The sequence below is a fragment of the Engystomops pustulosus genome, chromosome 3 (genome assembly GCF_040894005.1).
Source record: "Engystomops pustulosus chromosome 3, aEngPut4.maternal, whole genome shotgun sequence".
Lineage (NCBI taxonomy): Eukaryota > Metazoa > Chordata > Amphibia > Anura > Leptodactylidae > Engystomops > Engystomops pustulosus.
In genome coordinates this window covers 111964158-111989163 of record NC_092413.1, presented here as the reverse complement: position 1 = coordinate 111989163, position 25006 = coordinate 111964158, and the positions used below count along the sequence as shown (strand labels likewise).

The 25006-nt window shown below is 40.3% G+C and overlaps 1 protein-coding gene across 4 annotated transcripts in view; it reads left to right on the top strand.

The window, feature by feature from the left end:
* The window catches only part of SOBP (sine oculis binding protein homolog), a 117517-nt gene that overhangs the window by 29871 nt on the left and 62640 nt on the right, over positions 1–25006 (top strand). For 3 of the 4 annotated variants that reach the window (XM_072141847.1, XM_072141844.1, XM_072141846.1), the window contains 2 exons: positions 9766–9960; positions 20714–20865. In XM_072141847.1, the coding sequence (XP_071997948.1) occupies positions 9766–9960; positions 20714–20865 (347 nt within the window). Of the gene's footprint in view, positions 1–9765; positions 9961–15239; positions 15310–20713; positions 20866–25006 lie in introns of those variants that run through there. The other variant, XM_072141848.1, reaches the window with a different exon arrangement.

The window sequence follows — 25006 nt, the reverse complement described above, 5'->3', positions numbered from 1 at the left end:
ACCGTAGGGAACCATCAGGCTTGGGAATCAACACAATAGGACTCGACCAGTCACTTTTAGACTCCTCGATAACCCCCAGGTCTAACATCTGCCTGACTTCTTCGGATATGGCAAGCCGGCGCGCTTCAGGGACCCGGTAGGGTTTTTGGTGTACCCGGATGTGGGGTTCGGTTATGATGTCATGCTTGATGACTGAAGTACGTCCCGGTAACTTAGAGAACACATCCATATTTCGGAGCACAAACTCCTTCGCTTCCTGAATCTGGGCCCTGGAGAGGGACTCCGAGATCCGTACTTCAGGCACCTTGGCATCGGGTACACCTACCTCCGGTGTCCCCTTCTTGGGGACAGACGCCTTCTCTACTCCCATGGCCATCAGGGACTCTCTTTCCCTCCATGGCTTTAGGAGGTTCACGTGGTATATCTGTTCGGGTTTCCTCCTCCCCGGCTGAGATACCCTGTAGGTTACCTTCCCCACTCTCTCCATGACCTCATATGGTCCTTGCCATTTTGCCAAGAACTTGCTCTCCACGGTGGGCACCAGAACTAGCACTCTGTCGCCTGGGTTAAAGGTCCTGAGTCTGGCTGACCTATTGTAGACCCTAGACTGGGCCTCTTGTGCCCTTGTCATGTGCTCCTTTACAAGGGGCATTACCGCCGCTATGCGGTCCTGCATAAGGGAGACGTGTTCTATCACACTACGGTGGGGGGTCCTCTCCTGTTCCCAGGTCTCCTTGGCTACATCCAAAAGCCCACGTGGGGAACGGCCATATAACAGTTCAAAGGGTGAGAAACCCGTGGAGGACTGGGGAACTTCACGTATGGCAAACATCAAATAGGGCAACAAACAATCCCAGTCCTTCCCATCTTTGCTGACCACCCTCTTAAGCATCCCCTTCAAGGTCTTATTAAACCTCTCGACCAGGCCATCTGTCTGAGGATGATACACAGAGGTGCGGAGCTGTTTTACCTGTAGTAACTTGCACATCTCCTTCATTACCCTAGACATGAATGGGGTACCCTGGTCAGTCAAGATTTCCTTGGGGAGGCCTGTGCGTGAGAACACCTGGAACAGCTCCCTAGCAATATTTTTGGAGGAGGTGTTCCTTAATGGAATCGCCTCGGGATACCGCGTAGCGTAGTCCAGGATAACTAGGATGTATTGGTGCCCCCTGGAGGATTTGACTATGGGGCCAACCAGATCCATTGCAATCCTTTCAAAGGGCACTTCTATGATCGGTAGTGGGACCAAAGGACTCCTGAAGTGGGAGACCGGGGCAGTAAGTTGACACTCAGGGCAGGAGCTACAATACCAGTTTACCTCCTCCCACACCCCGGGCCAGAAAAATCTCTGCAGGATCCTTTCTCGGGTCTTCTCAGCACCTAAGTGCCCTCCCAGCACATGTTTGTGTGCCAACTCTAGCACCAGCCTACGGTGAGATTGGGGTACTACAAGTTGCTCAACCTCCTCACCCCGTATCTGGTCGACCCTGTACAACAGTTCCCCAATAATCACCATTCGGGGGTATATTTTATCAGCCCCTGGTATTTGGACTACCCCATTTATCACCTTAACGTTCTCCCGTGCTTTAACTAAGGTAGGGTCCTGTAGCTGTGCAGCCCCAAAATTTTCACGGGAAACCTCAAGGTCCAGCATGTCGGCCACCTCCTCGTGGCCCTCGACCTCACCAGCTAGGACCTCTAGGGGAGAGAATTCATCACATGGGGTCACCCCTACTGCTGGTGTGTGTACATCGGCCTCAAAGGGTTCAGGGGCCAAGGCCGGACATACCTGATGTCCATTATCTGCAACAGCACCTGAGGTGGGTCTTCGTCTCCAGAGGTCCCAAAACACCGGTAAGTCTCTGCCGATAATAGCCTCATGAAAAAGGGTCCCCACCACCCCCACTTCATGGGTAACAGTACCACAAGGGGTATGTAGGTTGATGACAGCAGTGGGATATTCGCGAGTGTCCCCATGTATACACAACACTCCCACTCTCCGCCCACTGTATAGTCCAGGATCAACCAAAGTTCCCCGCACCAGGGTGACCAGACTCCCTGAGTCTAGCAAGGCTTCCACTGTGTGACCACCGATTGTGACCATGCATACTTGGGGTTCTGCATCCGTGACTGACTCAGCCGCCAGAACTGGCCGGGCAAACAGTGACACTCGCCGGGTCTGGTTGCAGTCCATTGGCTCCACTGACAGTGGACAGTTGGCAGCAATATGGCCCATTTCATGGCACCGCCAGCACTGGATGCGGCCATGACCTCTGTCACGAGCCTCACTGGGTTTCTGGGTTTCCACGCCCCCCAATGAACCCCCTCCCAACCTGACATGTCTCCCCTTTTCCGCAGTAGCAGTCTTACCAGCTGGTTTGGTGACCCTGTCACTGGCACTGCTTCGTGTCGGAGAGGTAAGTAGCAGGTCCTCCGTAGCCCGATACCTCTCTACTAGGGACACAAGCTCCTCAGCTTTTGTGGGACCGGCCTGTCCAACCCACCGCTGGAGCCGAGAGGGCAGAGAACGGGTGAATTTGTCGAGGACCACTCTCTCTACCATCTGTGCGGGGGTGCAGTCCTCTGGTTGTAGCCACTTCCGGACAAGATGGATCAGGTCATGCATTTGGGAGCGTGGGGGTAATTTTTCTGAGTAAGCCCACTGGTGGACCCGGCTGGAGCGAACTTGAACGGTGACCCCAAGACGAGCCAGAATCTCCGCCTTTAGCTGGGGGTACTCACGGGCCTCCGTTTCACTCAGGTCGTAGTAAGCCTTCTGCGACTCTCCGGTCAGGAACGGTGCCAGGACATCTGCCCACTGCTCAGCCGGTAACTCCTCTCGCTCAGCTACTCGCTCGAACACTGTGAGATACGCCTCCACGTCGTCGGTCGCCGCCATTTTTTGTAAAGCCTTTTGTACTGCAGCCCGTGCGGAATGCTGGACAACCGGGTACCCTTGTAGACCAGTATGGGACCCCTCAGTAGCCGACGCTTGCGGTGCTGCCATAATGCCAGAAAACTTCTCCATCATCAGCTGGAACATGGCTCGGGACTCCTCCTGCTGTTGCTGGAGCATGGCTTGCTGCTGTCGGGACCTCTCCTCCTGCTGCTGGAACATGGCTTGCTGCTGTCGGGACCTCTCCTCCTGCTGCTGGAGCATGGCTTGCTGCAGCTGCCGATTAGCCAGGGACTCTTCCTGCTGCTGCTGCCGATTAGCTCTGGCCTCCTCCTGCTGCTGGCGGGACCTCTCCTCCTGCTGCTGGAGCATGGCCTGCTGCTGCTGCCGATTAGCTCTGGCCTCCTCTTGCAGGTATTTAATAAAGTCCTCCATCTTGGCTTTATCCTGCACTTTGCCTGCTGCTTTCACCCAGGCCATGCAATGTTGGAGGATGTAGCGAGCCTTTCAGGTGTGTGTCTTTTTGAACTGCCCGCAATCCGAAGCACCATATGTGGAGGATTTGGCCCAGTAGAGACCGTGGTAGCGGGGTGCTGGGATGCAGTTCAAGACAGGGACACCAGGGTACAGTCCAAACAGGTCTCGCCTGCGTTTATTGCAGCAAAATAAAACCAGCCTTTACATTCAGGTATTTGAATAAACAAAAGAAAACCTACCCGTCAGGGTGCTAACTATACAAATAGTCCACTAGCTCACACTAACCAAAGATCACGTGGCTGCTCCAGACACACAGGTCAGAGCTGTGTCCTCTCAGCCTCCTTCCACAGAGAGACAACCCACTCAACTCTGCTGAGTCATTTTATCCAGGCTAATTAGGCTGTTCCCACCACCTGTGTCCAAGGTGCTGGACAAACCCACCTCAGCACTAAGGCCTTGCGTAGAAGCAAAACCTAGGGGAAACATACCGCCCATCCACAGTTAACCCCTTCAGTGTCTCACAGTGTATATATGCTGTATATCTGTGCGGATGTGTTGTATATACTGGATGTGTGTGTGTATATATGCTGTATATCTGTGCGGATGTGTTGTATATACTGGATGTTTGTGTATATATGCTGTATATCTGTGCGGATGTGTTGTATATACTGGATGTGTGTGTATATATGCTGTATATCTGTGCATATGTGTTGTATATACTGGATGTGTGTGTATATATGCTGTATATCTGTGCGGATGTGTTGTATATACTGGATGTGTGTGTATAGATGCTGTATATCTGTGCGGATGTGTTGTATATACTGGATGTTTGTGTATATATGCTGTATATCTGTGCGTATGTGTTGTATATACTGGATGCGTGTGTATATATGCTGTACAGCTGTGCGTATGTGTTTTGGTATTTTAAATTTCTGTTTTTTTTATGTCGCTACATAAGCTCACTGTTAAGGGGCCCACTGAGGCTCTATCGCCCAGGGGCCCACTGAATCCTGGAGCCGGCCCTGTATCCATTATGCTTTCATTATTTATTTCAGAAAAAGACACAGGCTAATGCACAGTTTTTATGCTAATAATGGGAGGTATAATGTGGGTGGGTACTTACTTTAATGGCCCACACATTGCGTCCTCATACTTCTTTTTGGAAAAGGCAACCCCTGGATATGATGCTGAAAACTTGAGGTCAACTTCTTTGGTTGATCGTGGTGAGCCCTGTCCTGATAGCAATTTGTCTTGTTAAACAGATGTTTGGTCTTGACCAAACTGTAGCTCAGTTTCAGTTTTTATACCTCCCCAATACAACCATCACACAGTTCTCAGATATTATATTGTATAATGTACAACAACCTAGACTCTCTCTTTTTAAGCATCCAGAGGCACACACTACATAAATACATACATGCACATGTATACATTTCCACTACATACAAGCACATATATATTTGAGAAGACTGTCCGATTAGTGCTGACATTATTAGACTGCAGGGACACCCCCTGCACAAACATTTCTGTAAGGGATAACAAGTTTAGCACAATAAAGAAGATGCTTCAAATTGTTATTAAGTGGTGAGTGCTATCATTTAATAAATTATTCATGAAAGTATCAGGTCCTCCAAAATGTCCACCCTGGAGGAGAGTTGTGCTGGTAGTAAGAGCATGGGTTTAAGCAGAGATTTTACTGTCATATGTAATTGCTCCCTAACAAGCAATAAACATGAGCTTAGCATGTAGGACTCAACACCAATCTATAAAATGGAGTGACAGCATTTCACAGCCGGACACTGTCCAGTGGCGATCTTCCTTGTTTCTTTCTATTGAAGTCTTAATAATGAAGAATGTTTTCACAGAGCTTCCTCTCCTTTAAACAGAGCAAATAAAACTCCTATCACTTGACTTACAAAATACTTTACATTTCTAATGTTTTAGTTCATGAGATCTAGAAATGTTGGATGGGATTAATGAAATATGCCTTTGCATATCATGTGCACAAGGCTTTGCTTGTGAAGCCAAAGCAAATGTTCTCTAACCAGAAGCTCCTTTGCTAGATCATAAAGTACATTAATTACCATGCAGAGAGCATTGCGGTGGTTTAGAAACAGATCGTGAATGCTACTACATGCTGTCCTCACAGCCTTTCATTTCAGCAACTTCTTTGTAGATGTAGGACCTGCTGTCCACTTATCCATGCTGAATGCATCAGTTCCATATTGCCAGTCACTGTTCACTCAGACTTGACTTTTCTGTCTGCTGGCAAACGTATGTAAAACATGTCAGCATTAGTATCAAGAATAATTATGCAGGTTCATACAGCTTAGTTCTCATTTGCATATTTTACACACTCTTTTCATTCTTTTCATTGCCCTTTGGCTGCTCTTGTGTTTTTAGAATAAATTATTTTTTTAATGCATTGAAAACACTCTTTCAGATGATCCTTTTCTTCCATTTTTGTTCTACTAAGTGGCTTTTTTTATCATAACAAAGTTTAATATAAGATAAATGAAACCAGTCATTAACATATCATAGCATTTTCAACTAATTTAGAGTAGTTAAGGAAAACTTACCCAACACATTTACAACCCATGAGAAAATCTTATTGTCCTTTGAAAGAAACTCTGTCCAAGCATTCATGCCTCCAAAGCTGCAGGCAACATGAAATTCCAACAGACACAAACTTATAAAAATGGCTGTATGCTACCCGTACCATTTTTTTTAAGGGTTACATATGACCACATTCATTTCAATGGACAATATGTCCAACAATTTACATTGCCGTTGTTTACACCATACTGTACGTTATATGAGCCGTTTCAAAATATAGAGCATGTCCTATTATCTCCCGTATTTAAGTTTCGTTTGCCCTAAGAAGTCTATGGGGGACGTATAAAAACGGGTTGCATACGGATGAAAAATGTCACATATAATGCTGCACGGAAATATGGGACTGGAGAAATCCCACGTGAATGCAGCCTAAATTTGTAATATTGCAGCATTTCAGAGAAAACAAGGTATTAAAACAAATCATGAATGTGAAGTATCCAGCGAATGTGAAGCATTCAGGGAATATTCCTTGCAGATGTTTCCTGCCTAGCTCATCTTCCTCAAGTTGTCTTTCCATTGGCACATATAGATAACTAACTGTCAGTCATGTTGTGCATAGAGAAGTCTGTGAAAAAAACTTTCCCAAGACACTTTACTCCATTCCCAACTGGAGTGATTACACTCCATTCCCAAATATAGTTGTTTGTAAAGAGGAAACCTGTTGATAACTTCTTGGAAAGTTCTCCACATAAATTCTCTGTAAATTTTGTAACTTGTGAAGAACTTTTATCAGCAATAGAAACAACCAACAATAAATATGTAAATATAACATGTTCTACTTATTTGTCAATAACTTCATAAAACCACATACAACTTGGCCCTATCAACAAGTTACTCTATGTTCAGAATGAGGAGAAGGTATAAATCCTGCCCTGTACTTCATCTGCTGTCAGTGAAGAGTTGGGAGGAGTTTGTAAACTTTGGATGGGAATTAGTGGGTTGGTCAAACATTTATCTAATGTGTCCAGCCATCTTAAGACAGACATCAGGACATAAATGACACATTCAGCAAAAAAAGGAGCCCCTTTATACTGCAGGATATAAAAACAACAGTTGCTTCAATGTATCCATAGTTCTTAATATTGGGGTCATTTAATGAATCTTGTGTTCATGTACAAAATATGATATAATAAAGGCATAAACTTCCTGAATATTTTAATGCTTACATTTGTTAAGATAACTGGAGGTTATTTATCACTAAATGTTAATGCAGCATTTCTTATTTCTTCATCATAAATGTGACAACAATCTCCTTTTTCCCATTCATTACAATTTTCGGCACAATTATGAGTGGATAACACAAGTCTAGAGTCTTAGAAACAAGCAGATTACAATATTTAATTCAGGAAATAGGTACATTAAAAAGGATGGATCTCTCCTTTGAAAAAAAACACATAAAGTTATTCCCACAGGAAAAGAAAAAGCAATTGGTTATGTTTCATTTCATTCAGACTTCAGAATTCAAACAATTTTATAGACTGCAGGTGTCATAGCCTGCAGGTGACTCTGTTATTCTGGAACAGTTGTTCATACAGTTTGTTTGTGGCCAATTTTGACTTTTTCAGTTTATGTGGAAGCAATGTATGATGCTTCTTTAACCATCATTTATGAGGGAATTTGTGTAATACTCTCTGCTGTTTCTATTGCCAGGGATATATAGTGGAAGCTGGTCATACACTGCAACCTGAATGCTCATTCAGCCAGCAAATAACTCTTGAAATGCATGCTGGGTCCTGTATTCTGTTGTCAGGCAATAATCCAGAGACCTTTATATACATTATATGAGTGGCCTGAGTCAACATTAAAGTGTTTAGCAAGATTTATTCTAGGTTACATTGTCAGCTGGAAGTGTTGCGGGGGAGACAAATTTTAGTATTAGATGACGTGAAGTTTAAGGCTAACTGTCTTGAACACTTATGAACACATAGGGGCACATTTACTAAGGGTCCTGCATTATATCTAATAAGTAAAAATAAGGAATATGGGGGCAGATTTGTAACAATAAATTTGCCAGATTTTTTGTGCAATTTGTGCCAAAACACTATGGCCCACATTTAAGTGCTTCTAAGTGCAGTTTGCCTCATTATTATGTAGCATGCGGTCTTCATGAGCCTGACACCCTGTGGGCGCCCAAAGTTTAGGAGCTGAGGGGGTTTAGGGGGCTGAGTGTCCCCAAGTGGTGCACTCTGTTTAACTGGCATGCGCCACAATTATGTTGGCACAATTTATGTCAGCATTTCAATGCAAATACCTCTTTAGGTGCACAGTATTGTGTCACGGTGGGGCCAGTGCAGCCTGGACACAATAATAGTGCAAACACAATCAGTTTGCACACGTATTCATGTACCAGAATAGTGACACAGATTGTTTGAGAAATGTGGGCCTATGTAATAGGCTGAAAATGGCAATTCTGGAGTCTTCCGATTTGGTCCACATTTAACTGACAAAATTAATTAAAATTAACATTTAATTAAATGTGTATGCCCACATGAAAATACCCCTTTAAGACAACCTACTGTAATATGTAGTGTAAACTTAAAATAAAACTACCATAAAAATTAAGTATTTTAAATCAGGGACAGTTATTAATAAATACCGTGACTGTGGTAATCTTCTTTTATTTGTTATCCATGACCTCCTTCATACTAAAATCAACTAGTATGCAAATGAGACAGAAGGTCTTTGAGGGCGTTAACAGAGCCCCTCTGTGCTGCAGCTTCACAGGTGTTACACTGTCTCCTCCTGCTCCCTCAGTACCTCCCTCTCCCCTCTGCCTGCTGTAATCTCAGAGCAGCAGAGGGAGTTTTGCTCATGGAGGGGCTCTGGTAGCACCCACAAATGCTCCTGGCTCATTAGCATAATTTGGTTTATCATCCTTGACTTTGATGGTAAATTTAATTTAAATTGGAAAAAATCCTGGTGGCTGGGACAGGAGTGACCAAAAAGAAAGTGCACTAACTCCCAGATCCAGCATTGTGAGGGTTGTTTGGTGCTGCTGGCTGGGCCTGAAGTGCTGGGGGTTGGAAGATACTTTTCGGGCAATCTATTGCCTCCGTAGGCTATGATGACTTACAATAAGTGACAGCGTTGCAGAGAACTGACTACTCCTCTACACTGGGATCATGAACATGGTAAGTATTCTGTTACACCTACCACACCCAACAGGGGGCTTTCTGCAGGAGATTTACAGCATATTAACACAGAAATGTCTCAGACTGTCCCCCACTTTCCAAACCTTCAAACGTAATCTGAAAACAATAACTGCTCTGCTCCATCGTGTCACATAGTGTATCCAAACTCCCTCCCCTATAGATTGTTCTCTTTTCCTTTTCCATTTGTCTCCTGATCACTGTAGTTTTGTACATGTGTGAAGATAATTTCCCATAAATGTAGCCATGTTATAGCCATATGACTACACTCATTGAAAATTATCCTCACACAGGTACATTTTTTTTAATAACATCGATTGCAGAAATGTATATATAGGAGATTAATTAAATTAAATTTGAATGTCCAGATGAGAATACTTATAAGTCCCATGTTTACCAAAATCATTAGGTCTTGATTAATTATGATCATTGCTGCAGTCAGGAACACATTACCATTTCTTGACTCCCAAGCAAACCTATGCATAATTCTTCTCCAAATGGCAGAGCATAAAGACTGCCATATCTTTCAATAGCATCCACTTCCTATGGAGGCAAATGTAAAGCACACAGAAAGTACGCCAGTTAATCCCTAACTATTAAATTTTTATTTTTATTTTGTTTCAGAAAATTCATTGCCAAAGCCAAAGTTATCAGAGGAAAGTGTTATCTCAGCATTCAATAACAATCTAAATTATTCAGGGCTTGCCACAGGAAATGGGCTCACAGAACTACCAGCAGGGTCAAAGGACCATGGAAATCATGGAAATATGCCAATTGTGGTACCTCTGATTCCACCTCCTTTCATGAAACCACCAGCAGGTAATTTTTGTATTATTTGTGTTAAAGTACAGTGGTTTATGTTCCTATGATAACATTCATGTCCACATGCTGTCTTTGATAAGAACTTTACCAGTTAATCATAAGCTACATGAAATTTGACATTGTTGTTTTCTTACATTATTTGTAAAATTGAACATGAACAATATATTTTAGATGGCAATAAACAAATGGAAATCTGATCATGTAAAATGAAGGTCTGGTGCAACGACTTATCTTTTATACTTCTGCGACTGTTTAGATAAGCCATATTGCTGTAAAGGAACAACTATTATGCTGATCTGATAATGAAATTACATTTTTTTTATATTGTGACAGTAGCTATAGCTAAGAAGAGCTTAATGAAGTAAGGGTTGTGAGCCTTGGCACCCCCACACATGTTTCACCATGATACTTTGGAAGTCTAAAATGGGAAATGGTCAGGTTGGATGTTAAAAAAACAGCTTATATCATATATTTTGACCTGCATTTATTACAAAAAAAGAAGATTTTATTAGATGTATTGGTGTGCTGGAACCTTCCCTGTTTTACCTCACTGTTTAGCACATGCTTGTCTTTGTTTTGCTAGATGTTAAAAAATGACCCATTGGCAATCATCAGATGTGACTTCTCAATACAACATGGCGCTATGACCTTGCCATATGAAGGACCGCCATCAGGATTAGATGGTATCTACGGGGCCTGGCCACATTTACAATAAGAGGGGGGTCGCCAGAGTCTGCCTCTTCCTCCTTGAAGAAGGCAGTTTCAGAAGAGCCTCTCTCCGGTATCTGGTTCAGGGCAGGAGAGAAGTCCTGCCCAGCAGCCTTTCTCCCATCTCTACAGCAGGGCTGCCATTGGTGGAGTCAGACTGGGTTATTTCCCAGGTGCCCCCCATTCCCAAAGAAGTGCCCTGCAACTATTACACCTGCTGCAGTACTACAGAAGATGGGGCAGTTCTCCAGGGCAGCTGCTGGAGTGCAGATTAGTCTTCCTGTACTTGGAAGATATCCACCTAGTGAAAGCAAAGCTGCATGTGCTTTTCCCTTCCTCCTTCTGGGCACAAGGGACGTATGGGGGAAAATGGGCTTCAGTGTCTTCACAGGCTGTGCAGCTCAAATTATAGGATCCCTAAGTTACTAGGCTACATAATATGTAAGCCTATGTTTCTATTGTGTTTGTAACTAGTATATTTCATCTTAGGCTAAGCTCACACCACCGATAGTGACGTCCGTTTCTCCATTCTGTTATGTAATAGAATAACGGACACCTAGAACTTCCATTACTCTTTCATTATTTATAACAGCAGCATAGAACTGTGAACAAAAAGGGAATTTAGCCCGGACACTACTATAACAGTGGTTGGAACTGGGCCTAATACTTCACATCAGCCTTAGAGGTTTCTGTTAGGCTAAGTTGACATAACCATTAGTGGTATCTTTAGCTAATTCTGTTAGTTATCGGGGGCATCTACGCTATTTTTGCTGTCATGAATAATGAAAATGTAATTGAAGAGCTATACGTGCAAGTCAATGGGAATAGATGGTAAACAATAGGGCTTTACTATCAGTTCTAGGTGTTCTTTATTCTATTCTACAGCAGAATTCAGCGACACCTCTGATGGTGGTGTAAGTTGTACTCATAAGGCTACATAAATAACAAAAAAAAATTACTGATACAAAACACTCATTGCTGATTTGCTGTCATGTTTCTGTTGTTTTGAACACAAAATATTGCAGGAACTTCTGGGTTATTCATCTATTCAAAGCAACTTACGCAAGATAATCATATGGTCTCACTGTAGTATTAGTCTATTTTTCCATGATTCCTCTCATTTCACAAGACCAAATAAAAATGTCTGTGATCATTCTTTTTTTACGAAACATATATCAATATGATGCACAGAGTTAAGTCATCGGTGATTACGGACTGATGTGAATCTGCCCAAAGTTAATTATATTCCAGACTAATTTGTAAAAACCAATATATTGTGGTTGTATAGTACTTGTGGTCAAATTGTATTTGCCCTAATATATAATTTTTTTGTAGAGCAAATATATTAATATTAATATATTAGTTTTAGTAGAAAATAAGAGACAAACTGATCTAACTGCTGCATATAAATTAATTATAGGGTGACGTATATAAGTTAGAGGACACTATATGATTGACGTTGTGTGAGTATGACGCGTTTGCCTAGCATGAGCTTTTCCCTATCACAGAACCATCTAGACCTAAATGCAAAACAAGTATAGACCGGCAAAACATGCATAGACAGGCGGTGTGCACTGATTTCATGGGGTCACAATGGCCAGGAGCATGAGACTAATGGACTAGACACTGGATGGTTAGACCAAACAAAAGGACATGAGTCACAAGGACAGGGGAGGTAACACAGCAGCAGGCAGGGATGACTCCTGTTACAAATAAATTATATCCGTTAAATTTTATAAAAATTTCACTCATTCCAAACATATTTTTTCCCTGCAAAGTGCTGCAGACAAAGTTGCTTAACCAAATATCCCTGACATTGCTTTTATTGTTTTTATATTCTTCTTATATGATTTTTTTTTTGTTTTTACTTATACCCTATTCTTCATTTTACATTATGTACAATTCAATTTTTAAAATACATATAGCAAGATTTTAAGATTATTTGAAAACAAACTCATGTCATAAGAAATTGAGAAAGTAAGAAATTGAGGGTCAAGTGCCAAACAGATAATTTCTACTACACAATCTTAGTATTTTCAGCCTCAAGATACCAGGGCTCATGAGTAGCACTCACTATTCTTAAAGCCTTGCTGATGAAGTGAAGTCCTTATTTCTCCTAAGAATTCTAAAGTAATTTGAACCAAAAAATGGTCTGAAAAGCTTTGTACCACATTTATTAAGATTTTTAGATTTTTATGCCTTACTATAATTCTGGGGGAAAAAAACACCCAAGAAGTGTGTGTGAAGTGCTAAGGTGAAGTACATGTGGGGGCTGGTGTGCTGCCCATGGTCAGTAAATCACTTTGTTTGTGGATTTACTTACCTGAATCTTTGTTTGAATGTTGTTTTCTGTGACCTGGTAAGTTTGGTCTTTATTTTATTAGGACGTAATAATATTAGGATTTATAGTAAGGGCACACTAAAATACCAGTTTATTATCTACTGCCCATGTATTTCAGCAAACTTTCCTTCCCTACCAATATGTACTAAATTTTATAAGTTTTAAAGTTTATATTTAGTTGTTTGTTATGCTTGAAATCATGAATAAGTCATTGTATCACCAAACATGATTTTATTGTTATGTAAATGTATACATTCATTTACCATTGCAATATTTTACATTCATTTCTTGCAACGAGTGACATTTTAAGTTATTGGTTTACATCCCACATTACAACCTCTATCTAAATGTAGCTTTTAAAGCCTAATAAGGTATCTATTGCATGTTATCATGTTATGTATTTCCTCTAAGTCTGGATTCTTGCCAATACTTATAAGATGGTTTCCTCTTACGCTGTTAGATGAGTAGCAACTTTATGGTGATTGGATCCTTGTTTCCTTTCTACCAATATCTATCTTCTTCTCTCATAACCTTCTTACCGGTGACACGTCTTTCTCATGTCGCCTTATTCACACAGACACAATGATACTATTCAGTCTTTTGATATATTCAGTTTCTTCACATGATTAACCTTGCCCTCATATCTCACTTATGTAGCTACATTTTCACACTCAAGACTTGCTTATCAAGCTGCATAAGTTTAGCATTTGTTGAAGGACATGGATTAAATTGTTTTACCTTTAGAAAAGTTTACACTCCTTACCCATCTTGCGTAAAGGAATAAAAAATAAAACTTTCTATCATCTAAACTATTACTATTTTGTGTCATCTAGCCCATCTGTAATCTTATAGCAACAGAAATGTAATGGAGCAAGGTTTGTATTACGCAGCTATCATCTAGTTTCTTGCCTATTTACATTGTATTAACATTTACATTCCAAAGTAAAAGAAATATCCTTCAGAGCAGTATCTTAGTTATTCAGTTATAAACTTATAAACCTCTGTTCACATCTTCATCAAGATTGTCTGAGGATGTTTCTCAATTAGGATACCATAAAAATGCTATAATATACATGTTTTCACTATTACATTTATTTGAGTTTGGTTCAAAACTCCAAATTCTTTTGAAATCAATGGAAGACAATAATTTATGTTAGCAAAACCTTTTACAAGCTGTAATTCATGAGTCAACCAATAAACAAATCAATTCATATTGCTTATCCTTTGTAATACAGTCTTGTAAAAATACTACACTATGCTATAAATCTTCTACTGCATCTAATAATCTGAATGAAAAGACCTACTAAATTCTGGGTAGGAGTAAAAGGTTCTGATTCAAAGATCTGTAGTACTATATTTCTATCATAATACCTTACCATCATACCCAGATCATACCCATTGCAATTGTACCGTGAAAATAATGTTTTCTTCTTATTATACATCTCATGGGCAGATGCGTTCTATTGTCTGAAAAATACACTAATCCACTGACACAAATATCTACACATACCCACACAAGATGCTACCGATGCTTCCTAAATCCAGCCAGCGTATACAAACACAAGATTACACATACAGTCTATGAGGATGTACAGATGTACTTCTGCTATCCAACTTCTATCTAGTAACATTTGGTTTTGTTTGAAAGTATAAGTCAGAGATCATAAAACTGGGGACAATTGGTAAAGGTGTGAATGGCTCATTTTCATGATACTGCTGAACCACTTGGTTAAGACAAAATCTGTAAACACTTGGAAAAATAGGGACTTTTTCACTGCCCTGTTTCATGACTATGTTTTATGTATAAACAGGACGATCAGCTAACAGTGTTCTTTAAGAATGCTTCAAAAACAGTGTCTGCATCATCTGATACATAGGAGCTGGTCAGTCATAAAGGGGTATTCCAGGAATCAGCATAATTCATATAAAAGTGGGCACTCAAAATATAAGCTAATGTGTAATTAGTTGTTATTTAAAATTTAGCTCCACGTAGCAGAAAATGCTGATGACATAGACTGTGATGGGGAATTAAAATGCTACTGGCCCTTTAATCAGTCTGTTAATTTCCTCCGCGCGGTCCGTCGCAGAAAAGAAGATGGCCGCTGGTCACATGTCCACATCACATGTCCTGTACCTGCCTGGGCAGGGTCATGTGATCACCACTATGTTTGGCTGTAGTCGGTTGGTTGCAGTGCATCCAGTATGATCAGTGTTGTGGTGATGGCAGTTACACATCATTACCATGGTAACAGAGCAAGAAAATCTGTTACATCATCACTGGGAGCAGAGCCTGAGAGGTAGGAGGAGTTACTGAGAACTAAAGGATCATGGAACTTGTAGTTTCCAGTGGCGGACATCTTAGTGATAACTCCACCTACTTTAGAGAGGCCATACATTTTGTAAATCATAAAATCATATTATTTTAGCTCCGTTTTGTGACTAATGACATTGAGTATTGTTGTATTCATTTATTTATATCATCATGGGTCTTTGTGTCGGACGTTCATATTCCCGGAATACCCCTTTAATGAAGAAGCGGAGGATTGCTTGCGCTTGCTTAACCCCTTCCCGACATTTGACGTAATAGTACTGCATGGCGGGAGGTGCGTTCCCGCAAAATGCAGTACTATTACGTCAAGCTTCTGGCGCCGGCTCCTGAACGGAGCCGGCGCCAGAAGCTGCGGGTGTCGGCTATATATTATAGCCGACACCCGCCTCTAACACCCGCGATCGGAGATTTCTCCGATCGCGGGTGTTAACCCCTAACACGCCGCGGTCGCGCTGACCGCGGCGTGTTAGAGGCATTTAAAGTTGAATAAAAGGCAATCGGACCCCCCCGCGGCGCTTACCGGGGGGGTCCGCTCCTCCGATCGCAGCCCCGGGACTGCTGGTGCCCGGGGCTGCGCGATCCTCATCCAGAAGCCGGGTCCCTGCCTCCTGGCAGGACCCGGCTGTAAGACACTGGGCATGCGCAGCATGCTCAGTGTCTTACATTACACAGTGCAATACATCTGTATTGCACTGTGTAACCTGTAAAACAGCTTGAACAAGTGATCAGAAGATCACTTGTTCAAGCTAAGATGTTAGTAACTGTAAAAAAAGTAAAAAAAATAAATAAAGCTTTTTTTTAAATAAAAATAAATAATAAAATAAAGTGAAAGTCCCCCCAAACACCACATTTCCCTTTACACAAGTAATAAAGTATAAAAAACACTAAATCACAAAAAAACCCCACTTATTTGGTATCGCTGCGTCCGTAAAAATCTGTACAATAAATCCTAATCAGAATTGGAACCGCTCGGTAAACGTGGTAAAAAAAACCCCCAAAAACTTGCCAAAAATTAAAACTTTTTATCAAATTGCTTTACAAAAAATGTTCTAAAAAGTGATCCGAAAAAGTTACAATCACCAAAATGATACCAATGAAAAGAGCATCTTGTCACGCAAAAAATAAGCTTACAACCAGCTCCGTCAACCAAAAAATACTATATTTATGCCGCTATAAGAATGGCAATACTAAAACAAATGCAATTTTTTCTATTCTAGTTTTCCTTCAATAAAATTGGACAAATATAAAATAAACTATATAAATGAGGTATCACCGTAATCGTAGTGATCCGTAGAATAAAGATAATATATTATTGTTATGCTACAGTGAACACCCCCCCAAAAAAATTGCTAAAAATCCAAAACAAGAATTAATGATTTTATTTTCCTCCACACGTAGAAAGTTAATAAAATTGCTTCAATAAGCTAAAACCCCACTAAAATGAAGGTTTTTTTTACAGTGCATCTCATCTCGCAAAAAATAAGCCCTTATTTTTCTAAATTGCTTAAAAAATAAAGATTGTATAGCCTATTCCCAACACACGTTGTTATAGAACGGTGCGGCGGGTAGTGACTTGCCAACACGGTTCAGACAGTGATCGGGGCAAGATGGCGGCTGTTCCTGACGGCCATCCATCCTGCCCCATGGAACAGAAGGGTTACGTCCCACCCACATGATCGCTGCTATTGGCTCATCAATTCAGACGAGCCAATAACAGCGAATTTACTTATGACGTCAGTAATACCGATCACCATGTCTGTAGACACGGTGATCGGGGCAGGGTGGCGGCTGTTCCTGACAGCCACCAATTGTGCCTTGCGGTCCAGAGAGGTTTTGTTTCCCCCCTCTGTCCATGTTTGCCACTATTGGCTGGTCAATTTGGTCCAGCCAAAAGCAGCTATATTCGTCACAATGGGCATCGCTAGGGTGAATAAGAGCAACACTTGGCGATATTTTCCTTACGAAAAACGAAGATTTGGTACAAAAGCGCTGGCCGTGCACATTGTACAGATTACGCTGTACAACTCTTACGTGCTGTTCCAATGTGCACGTCCTGCCGTATCATTTCTCCGTTTTCAAGAGGAAGATATTAGGAAACTAATATTGGGACAAGAAGGACGGGGCCCCAGTCGCTCTGGTTTAGATGTTCCTGTATTTTGCCAGGACAGCATTTTCCCGGTGAATTCCGCTGCTTCTAATGGTAGGACTCAATAAAGAGTCTGTTCCAAAAGAGGAGTTAGGATGGACACTATATACTAAGGATGGACACTATATACTAAGGATGGACACTATATACTACTAAGAGACCTGCGACAACTCCAAGTGTGACAAAAGTTTAGTTGGTCCCCTGGTATATTCTACCTCCTTATTCGCAACACATTCACAATTCACGCCCACCCTGTTGTGAATTCATTTCAGTAAAATGAATAATTGTAACAACTGTTATGTCCCGTTGCTCCCTATACCCCTCCATTATTTCATAAGGGGCGCCACATAATGGGCACTGAACGTTCCAGAAATAATTGCAATTTCCATCTTGGACTCCATTGCACATCATATTTGGAAACCACCTATATGTTCAAAATGCTCATTTCACCACGTGTATTACACTACACCACATATTACACCTTGCTAAATTCCCCAAGGGGTGTACATTCAACAATTAGGGTCACTTTTCGGGTTTTCCTCTGTTTTGGTACCACTACGGCTCTCCAAATGTATCCTGACACATGTGAAGGATTTCTGTCAAATTTGGCCTCTAAAAGACAAACATCCCTCTTTTCCTCTACTGTGCGCCCATAAAGTATTTTATATGCTCATGTGGGGTACTTCTACACTCGGGAGAAATAGTTTTACACCTTTTTTGGGGTTATTTAATATATTATCCCTTGTGGCTCACAAAAATTAGGGGTAAAGTGACATTTATAGGAAAATTTTCACCTTTTTAATGTTTAGGGCCTAATTGGATAATTTACCTGTAGGGGCAAATACATATATAACACATTGCAAAATTCTCTAAGGGGTGTGCATTCAAAGATTAGGGTCACTTTTCGGATTCTTATCCGTTTTATACCACTAGGGTTCTCCAAATGCATGTCAAACATTTCTGTCAAATTTGGCTTCTAAAAGGCAAACATCCCCCTTCCCTTTTACTGTGCGCCCATACAACATTTTATATACACATGTGGGGTACTTCTACACTCGAGAGAAATAGGTTTACACATTTTGGGGGGTTATTACATTTTTTTATCCCTTGTGGCTATAAAAAAATTAGGGGTAAAATGACCTTTATAGGAAAATTTTTACCTTTTTCCTATTTAAGTCCTAATGAAATCAAACACCTTTACGGACAAATACACATATTACACCTTGCTAAATTCTCTAAAGGGTGTGCTTTCCAAAATGGTGATACTTGTTGGGGTTCCCCTCTGTTTTGGTTCCACTACGGCTCTCTAAATACATCCTGACACAGGTAAAGGAAGTCTGTCAAATTTGGCTTCTAAAAGGCCAACGCCCCTCTTTCCCTTCTGAGCTTCACTGCGTACCCATACAACATTTTATTTGCATGTGTGGGGCAATTTTATACTCGGGAGAAATGCTAGTACACATTTTTTGGGGTTGTTTCATCTTTAATGCCTTATGGGATACAAAAATTAGCCATAAAAGTGACTTTTATGGGAAAATGTTCATCTTTTTCCTTTTAGGGACCTAATTGAAGCAAACACCTGTAGGGGAAAATACACATATTACACCTTGCTAAATTCTCCAAAGGGTGCACTTTCCAAAATGGTGACACTTGTTGGGGTTCTCCTCTGTTTTGGTACCACTAGGGCTTTCCAAATGCATCCTGACACATGTAAAGGATGATTGTCAAATCTGGCTTCTAAAAGGCCAAAGCCCCTCTTTCCCTTCTGAGCCCTACTGTGTACCCATACAACACTTTATATGCAAAAGTGGTGCAGTTCTGTGCTTAGGAGAAATAGTTTTACACATTTATGGGGGATGTTTCATCTTTTATCCCTTGTGGCTTACAAAAATTTGGGGTAAAAGTGACTTTTTTGAGAAAATTTTCACCTTTTTACCCTTTTGGGGCCTAATTGAATCAAACACCTGTTGGGGCAAATACACAAATTACACCTTGCTAAACTCTCCAAGGGGTGTGCTTTCCAAAATGGTGTCTCATGTTGGGGCTTTCCTCTGTTTTGGTACCATTATGGCTCTCCAAATGCATCCCGTCACATGAAAACTTTTTCAGCCATATTTGCCCTCCAAAAACAAAACAACGCTCTTTCCATTCCAAGTGCCCCCCTGTGCCCGTACAGCAGGGTACAGTGACAAAATGGGTATTGGCATGCTCAGGAGGAATTGCCCTAAACATTGGAAAATGCATTTTCCTTTTGAACCCATTGTGAAGGTGCAAATTTTAGTGTTCAATGAATCTATGGTAAGATAAAATTACATTTCTCTAATTTCACTTTCATTTATCTTTCACCCTCATGAAACGCTCATAGGGTTAACAAAATTCCCAAAGGTTGTTTTGAATATTTTGAGGGGTGTAGTTTCTAAAATGGTGTCATTTGTGGGTGTTTCCTGTCATGTGGGCCTTATAAAGTCACTTCTAACTAAATTGACCCTCCAAAAGTAGGTTTTGATGATTTTTGTGAAAATCTGAAAAATTGCACCTAAAGTTATAAGCCTCCTAACATCCTAAAAAAAGGAAAAGATTTTTGAAAAATGATGCCAAGTTAAAGTAGACATATGGATAATGTTAGTTATCAAGTTATTTTAGTTATATGACCAACTTTCCAAAAAGTAGAAAATTTTGAATTTGGAAAACATCGTTTTTTTCAAAATTTTTGCCAAATTTCCATTTATTTCATAAATAAATACTAAACATATTGATTAAATTTCTCAACCAACATGAAGTACAATGTGTCACGAAAAAACAATCTTAAAATCAACTGGATATTTTAAAGCGTTCTAAAGTTATAACCACTTAAATAGACACATGTCAGATTTTAAAAAATGGGCCGTGTCAGGAAGGTGAAAAGTGGCTTCAGCGTTAAGGGGTTAAAAGGGCACTATTTGTTCATGATATATTGTGGCAGTCTGTTCTGAACCACTAGTCTTTGCTCAGATCTCCAGACATACCCAGATATTTCTAGGCTAATAATCACCTCAGAATAATGACCATTCCCATTTACCCAATACAACCACATTTTTTCTAGTGATAATGGCCATTCGTATCAACCTGAATCTTTCTCAATGACCATTCTTCCTACTTATATATACTTACTGTATACATACAGTACAGAATTATCACTACTTAGAGCAATGGAAAGCCGTTAATCTTTTTTCCTTTTATACTACAGAGGATGATGTGTCAAATGTACAAATCATGTGCGCCTGGTGCCAGAAAGTAGGGATTAAGCGCTATTCCTTAAGCATGGGGAGTGAAGTGAAGAGCTTCTGCAGTGAAAAGTGCTTTGCGGCCTGCCGAAGGGCTTACTTCAAGAGAAACAAGGTAAGAGATAGAAGATTCACCCAGTTATATCTTAATGCATGCAAACTGTATGTATGGCAGCAAAGAAAGACACATAACAATAGAGTTGTCCATGTGTATGATGTGTATCACAAGTGTATCTAAAAGGGATTTTCTAGGTTTAGATAAACAGCACTATACCTGTCTTTACAGTTTATTGCCAATCAGTTTTTCCCCAATTAATAAAAATGGGACATTTTTGTTGCCAAATGGTTTACCCTCCCCTGCAGCTTTCAATGTTTGAAATTGTTAAAGTCCTGCCCTAAGCTACATGTTTATTAGCCTATAAGTGAACACCAAAAAAAAAATAGTTACAATTAGGCGTATGTATCCCATCAACAGGGCATAGCCACCCCAAAACAGTCAAAAAATCACTAAAAATGCATCTCATCCCCAAAAAAATAACCCTATACAGGGCCACATTAATGGAAGAACAAATATTTTATAACTAACTTAAAACCGTTAGATTGTGTAGGACAAACAGGCTACTGCATAGCCCTCCTTCCTTTTTGTTCCTCTCTGCGGCCCATACAACAAGTAATGCCTACAGGTGGGAAGAAGTTGCATAACAAATTTTTATATGAGTTTCTCCTTCCATCTTTGGTGAATGTGTAAAGTTCAGGGCTAAATGAATGTATTACTGACGGTCCCATACTGGACCTCTGGATGTTGGTAATTCACTGTACTTACCCTAGGCTATAATAATCAGCTGTAAGAGTTATAATAGTTGTCTCCAAATAAGATTTATTGTTAATTCTGGTTCTTATGACAACCCATCATTTTTAATATCCAATTTTCACAAAGATCAAAAAAATTTCTGGATGGGGTTACAATTATAAACTATACAGTTCCAACTTAAGAACAAATCTATGGTATCTATCCTGTACATAACCTTGGGACTGCCTGTACTGACAAAATTAAACCATTATAAATTTCACCTCTATTTTGTTTTAGTTACCATGAAGGTATCAAAGGGTTAACAAGCTTTGTAAAAGCTGTTATTAATAGTTTGAGGGGTGCAGATATGAAAATAGGGTGAGATACAATCTGACTAAAAAGGTCTATATCAGTGGTTCTCAACCTTTCTAATGCTGTGACCCCGCAATACAGTTCCTCATGCTGTGGTGACCCCAAACCATGCAACTCGCAGTAAAAACACAGCAAAATTGCGGCTCCGATGTCTTTAGACGACCCCCGGTTATGGCCGTTCGACCCCCTCTGGGGTCCCGAACCACAGGTTGAGAACCACTGGTCTATATCTTTATGCAGTGGTGAACTTGAAGGACAGGAAAATTGCAGCATACTACTTGCAGCTTTAGGAGGAGAAGTATAACATAAGAGAAATGTAACAATATGGGCCCACAATGCAAGCTTATTGTATGTATTGTGTACTACAGGCTTATACTTTTATTCTTCACTACATTAAGTTACAGGACTTCATAAAACAAGTAAAATTGACTGCATTCCACTGTGTCTAAATTGTTTAATCTATGCAAATCACAAAAAAACTATCTCAAAATCACGTTAGTTAGTGTTCAAAAGTTATATCCATATAAAGTGTCATATTTAAAAAAAATGGTGCTGAGTCTTAAAGGGGTTGGCCACTTTACCTCATGTTTTTTGTAATGCGTGTGTAAGTGTAGTGGGCTGGATATTAGGTAATTTACTAATATACCTATTTACGGTATATATAGATATACCTAATTATACTTATATCTAGGTATCTGTCTTTTGCCTCATCAGCCAGTCATTCCTGACTATGAAAAGGCCACAGCTGAAGGCTCATGTGTTATTATCTGTCCATGAACAATTGCTCGACCAGGGCGATTGTTCATGGACAGAGATCACATGACCCTCTATCTGCGGCCATTTTATAATTTTATGGACAGGATGAGCTGGCTGATGAGATAATAGACAGGAGGTTTCACTTTACATACCAAGAAAGCGGTGCATGTGGGCACATGCAGTGTTATTTTTGGAAGAATAAAGCAAATAAAGCAACATCTTTCTATGTTAGAAGCATCCCTATTATCGAACCATTTTATGAATTATTTATTTTAATAGGACACTGATAACATGATCTTTCCAATGACACAAAGAACGGGGTACCAAAATATCTTTGTGGTGCAACTTATGTAAAACCTTTGTTGTGGAGCAACATGACTATAAATTAATACACACCTTACTGTAACTAATTTGTAAATACAGGGGAATGTCTTTCATACATTCCATAGCATCCCCTATATTCCTTAGAAGATTTTGAATATAAAAGCAATTTTCCTTGTTATCCATACTAAGAATCCATGTATTGCTCCATGATAAGTAGTAAAATGATTCTAGTCCTCCAAGTGTGTTTCTAGAAAACAAGACGGCCTAGATGTAATGAGTAGTTATCCAGACGTATACCTGCAATGCTCCTGAGCGAGAACTAATTTTCAGCTAAATTTATTTCACTTTTCGTTTGTCTCTCAGACGTGGAACGCAGTCAATTTTACATGTTTTAACTTATGTTTTATTTTAAGTCCCGTAACCTAATGACACAAAGATTTGAAGCCTATTCTCATATAGTGCTAAAAGCAGTATGGAAGGCCAGCAAATTCACCATCCCAATCAAGAATAAATATATATAGGTGAGGGCATATAAAACATAACTTTTAATAGTTCTGTTAAAAAACAACCAAGAAAACCATCACACAAATTAGAGTATAAAAATCAATTAACCATCTTTGTACAACTTGTATATCCTAAGGATGCTATGTGTACCTAAGCAAACACAAACAGCATCAAGTACATGGACTTGAAGTAAAAAGAACTAGTGTCATCCACATCTGGAGGCAAGGGTAAATCTTTATCCATACACAGACGGCATGATCACTAGAACATATTTAGCAAGGTCATAAAAAATGTTCAGATCTCACCCATCCAGCAGAAGTCCAGCAGGTGGTGAAGAAGAGGGCCATTTGTGGTGGAGTCATGGGCACATCTAGGTCAGGAGAAGAGTGGATACACTGCCCCTATTTTTCCCTGTACTCAAGAACGATTCCAAGCTGTGTGATCATGGCCAGATTTCTCTTCACTTGTAGTAAACATGGAAATTTTCTATAGAATGACAGCGAGTAGAGATCTAGACAACTCTTAGGAATTGATACAGACGGTATATTGGAAAATTGTATAACTTTTGATGATACAAATAATAACATTAATTGGCTCATTTCTTAGGAGTGCCTTTCTCTACCTTACCTATTGTAAGACTACTTTACCTGATTGCACTTGCACTTAGCACTTTTTATAAGTCTGTTCACACTTTTTCTAGATGTTTCTATCCATCAGCAGGGTAGATATAGTTGTCATACTGGTAGCACTTGCACTTTAGAGGTTGTTTTACTCTGACTCTAGTATCACCTTGGGGCTGTTCATTGCCCACCATTCATCTCCAGTTATTTAGGAGCATTGTATGCTATACTTACCACACATTCATCTTTACTGGGCAGAGGTTTATAGACCATACTGAGTGTCTGGACTTGGAGGTTTCTTGTGGATGATCCAGACCGGGAATTCCACATTGGTCATTCTTTGTATATTTGTGTTTTAAATGTTTTTAGACGTTTGTATATGGTATTTTTGTCCGTTTTTTCATTAATAAAGATATTATTGTTGGATTATATTCTGCTGTTTCATATATTGGCCTGCATTGTGTATCGCTTTTCTCTCTGTTTTTCCATGTCCATGCATGGTACACAAGGCCAGCTTTACATTGGATTTGGTTGTGCTAACCAGTTCTTTCTCTTCTGGTAATTAATTGGCTGTAATGGGAATACCCCTTTAAGTCTCTTAGACTCTAGAATAGAAAAAAACGAAACCAGGCAAATCAGATGGATGAGGAAAGGAATGAAGATGAAGGATGAGGAATCAATACTCAAGAGCAATAAGCCATGCAAGCACTTACCTTAACCTGTGAACACTTGGACAGGACTCTATCTTTAGTTACGTTGTATTTGTAAAACTAGCTTAGCTACCGTGCTAACTCTTCACTCACTGCAGCAGAAAAAAGGGGAGTCTGGAGACCCTGTTTTTGTGTATGTGTCCCCACGATATTCCAGTTTGGTTAAAGAATTCAATTTCT